The sequence below is a fragment of the Alligator sinensis genome, unplaced genomic scaffold (assembly GCF_000455745.1).
Source record: "Alligator sinensis unplaced genomic scaffold, ASM45574v1 scaffold1086_3, whole genome shotgun sequence".
NCBI lineage: Eukaryota > Metazoa > Chordata > Crocodylia > Alligatoridae > Alligator > Alligator sinensis.
In genome coordinates this window covers 2,149,641-2,152,899 of record NW_005841975.1, presented here as the reverse complement: position 1 = coordinate 2,152,899, position 3,259 = coordinate 2,149,641, and the positions used below count along the sequence as shown (strand labels likewise).

General features: G+C 43.8%; 1 protein-coding gene across 1 annotated transcript in view; it reads right to left on the bottom strand.

Moving 5' to 3' along the window:
- KY (kyphoscoliosis peptidase) overlaps positions 1–3,054 on the bottom strand; it is a 41,948-nt gene extending 38,894 nt beyond the window's left edge. Inside the window, exon 1 of the mRNA XM_025200824.1 lies at positions 2,858–3,054. Coding sequence (XP_025056609.1) covers positions 2,858–2,999 — 142 coding nt within the window. The 5' untranslated portion in view covers positions 3,000–3,054. The remainder of the gene's footprint in view (positions 1–2,857) is intronic.
- Between the last annotated feature and the right edge of the window lie 205 nt (positions 3,055–3,259).

The following is a 3,259-nucleotide window of genomic DNA, read 5'->3' as shown; positions in this document are numbered from 1 at the left end:
CCCCCCCCCCCCCCCCAAAAAAAAAAAAAAAACCAACAACAAAAAAACCCCCCAACAACTGGTGAATGTGTCTGCTGGGTCAGGGGCTCACTTTAACTCATGGCGCTTTATGGAAAGCACCATGAGTTACAGCAGGGACCTGTGTGTCTGTGTGTCTGTCAGCACCCCTGGAATCATCAGCCTTCGTCTATAGAGAGGTTTTCAGTAACAAAACAACCTGTTTTATCATAAAGAAAAAAAATATCACAGAGATTTTTATGTAGGTCAATACTTTGCAGTTTATTACCAAAACCAGACATTGCAAATGAAAAATATTTAGCTAAATACTTTCAGACTAATATTCAGTTTTTGAAAAGGGAACATTTTGGCTAGAAATAGCATGCAAAATCTGGAAATGTTTCCCTTTCTAGTTACAATTTAAAAAATATATAAAATGATACCTTACAAATATTTTTCATTACCTTACAAAGATAATTGACATTTTCTTCAGGTCTACCCAGGCTCCAGATTCTACCTTGGGTAACACTATTAACGTAAAAAGTACATAAGAGGAAATTACCCAGCTATTACCACCTTATGCAAGTGAACCAGTTGCAGGAATCATTCATTCCTAAGTTGTCTACTTTTCAAAATTGCTACTCATCTCTTCTTTGTCTTTCCTCCCACCTAGTCCCCCATAAAGTTGCTTCCCATGCTATCTCCTATCACTGCTGCTAGAGCCTGTATAACTTTCTTTGCTCACTCTCAGTAGTCCAAATCACAAATGCTTAGAGAACATAATCTACTGTAACTGAAAAGAAATCCTCTGTGGTATATCACTGCTGCTTGCTAGGGGCAGGGAATTAAAGGGAGATTGCAGTGTTTGGAAATTAAGTTTAGTAAAAGGGGCCCTTTTCCTAAAACAAAGGTTATCATGGAGAGTTTTCGTTACTCAAAAACTCCGTTTCCCTCTCAACAAAAAACTGAAAGACTTACTTTTTTTGTTTTTTTAGCTCTGACTCCCAGGAAAAGAGGTGAAAAAAAGAGAAAAAATCCTCAATTTCAGAATTTTTGGTACAAAATGGCATGTCATTTTTTAAACACAATTCCTTCCAAATGAAAACATTCTTGAGATTTCCATAACTTTTTTTGCCTCAGCCACTGACTGGGGGAATAAGCAAGTTGAAAAGCAGTGGGGGCATTGGTGGTGCCGTAGGCACAGTGCTGAAAGAACTTGGTTAGTTACAGTAAGATTCGACAGAATTTAGACAGACTTAGAAGGAGTTTAGGCACCTAAGTCTAAAGCCTGTGATCCTGAGTATGAGCCCCGTTCAGCTCCTGGTATGACTTAGGGCAGGCAACTTCCTCCGGGAGATGGTTCATTCCTTCAGATCCAGTGTGGACAGCCCAGAGCCAGGTAGGTGTAAGGTTTAAGACTTGCCTCCATCCCCAGGGCTTCTGTATTGGCTATTGCTAGGGAGCTGGATGCCAAGTGTGCTGAATGCACGCAGCTCCCAGCACAGCCTCCTGTCTGCTGCAGGTCCTACTCCAAGACTCCTAGTTGTTCCTGTGCACTTCATAAGGAGCCTGGGTCCTTAACACAGAGTTTGCATTCTGTTTTGTGTGGCCAAATGCCTAACTCAGATGCTGAAGTGCCTAAATCCTTATGGGAGCTGGTCTTTGGAATTGGCAGAAATCAAATATAATGAAAGATAATACTAGACATATCATCCATCATTACCTGTTTTCTTGAGAGGATTCATAGAACCTGGCTTTAATACCTGGCTAGACAAAGCCTTGGCTGGGAAGATCTAGTTGAGGATGGTCCTGCTTTGAGCAAGGGGCTGGCCTAAGTCCCTTCAAACCTCATTTTCTACGATTCTATGAACTTCCCACTGCCATAGTGCAGAGGTGCTGAAATACAGTAAGGAGAGACGTATAATGTTCCCTAAAAAAGTTGGACTTTGGTCTCTCCTTTCTTGGTTTCATTTGGACTTGGATTGTTTTTAACTCACTGGTAAATGAAGCACAGATTTGACTCTCCTTGCCATCAGCATGCTTGATAGCTCAAGTGCTTGTTAATTTGAAACCACCTCTCTGATAGAGCTGGCTTTCTCCCAGACTCCTAGGGTTAAACCAGGTTGCACCAATTTAGCTTTTGCTGTTTTCAGCTTTGTGAGGGGAGGGTCTCCCAGTTCTCTCCAAACACAGCCCCTGCTCTTTAAGGTTTCCAGGAGAGTCTGGAAGATGCCATGGGGGAGAGAAGATAGGCCAGGGGGGATTATCACACACCATTGCTACAAATGGCTCGTGTTGACATTCTTCGGAGACAAAGCACGCACACACGTGCACGCGCACACACACTAAATAACACTGTTGCCTGTGCATCTCTTTGTGATAGCCATAGATCTGGAGTTAAATAACTGCAACACAGTCAGTTTTGCTCCCCCCTTGCAAAGTTGAATGACCCTTTGGAGGCCCTGCAGTCATACAGGATACTTGCAAGCATAGCTCTCAAAACAGCTACTGTGTAATTTTTCCAGCCCCATTCTGCTTTCCGCTCAGGTGCTGCCCGTAGAGTTACCTGCACTGGGTCATGTGCACCATGCATTGCACTGGCCCTCACATGTGCACAGGCCATTGTTTGCTAGAAGAAATCAATGAAGCTAAATTAAAACAGGAAAGTTCTAGGAGGAAGTCTGCAGATTTGGGATTTTATTGCATATGCCTCTAAGTTGCTGGGTAAGGGGAAGAGAAAAAACCCTGCTCTTTCCCCAGAGCTGATGCTCCGCTTTGTATTCTACAGTTTGCTTGCTCCTGAGTTAGCATGCACTGCAGCTGCGCCCCTCTATCACAGCAACTGCAGATATTGTTTTACCTTGCTTTTGGTGCGAGGCACTGATTTCCATCTGTCTGTCTCTCTGCACCTTTTGCACCGTCGTCGTCTTCTCAGGGTGGACTATGAGAAGCATATCGATTGTGACTGAATTGGCATCTTGTCTAAACTCCATGGTACCCATCAGAGCATTTCCACCGCTCCCTTTCTCATGCAGAGCTGCTGCTGCTGCTGCTTCTCCTGCGATCGCAGTGTTTATTTTCCACCCCTGGAAAGGCAGGTGCTCCCTGTCACCCAAAGCGAGGGCACACACAAATGAACACACACACACACACACACACACACACACACACACACACACATACAAACACAACATGTGGCTGACTTTGCCAGTTGCACCATTAGTGCCCTGCCAAAAGCTACCCTGATGAATAGGTTACAAGT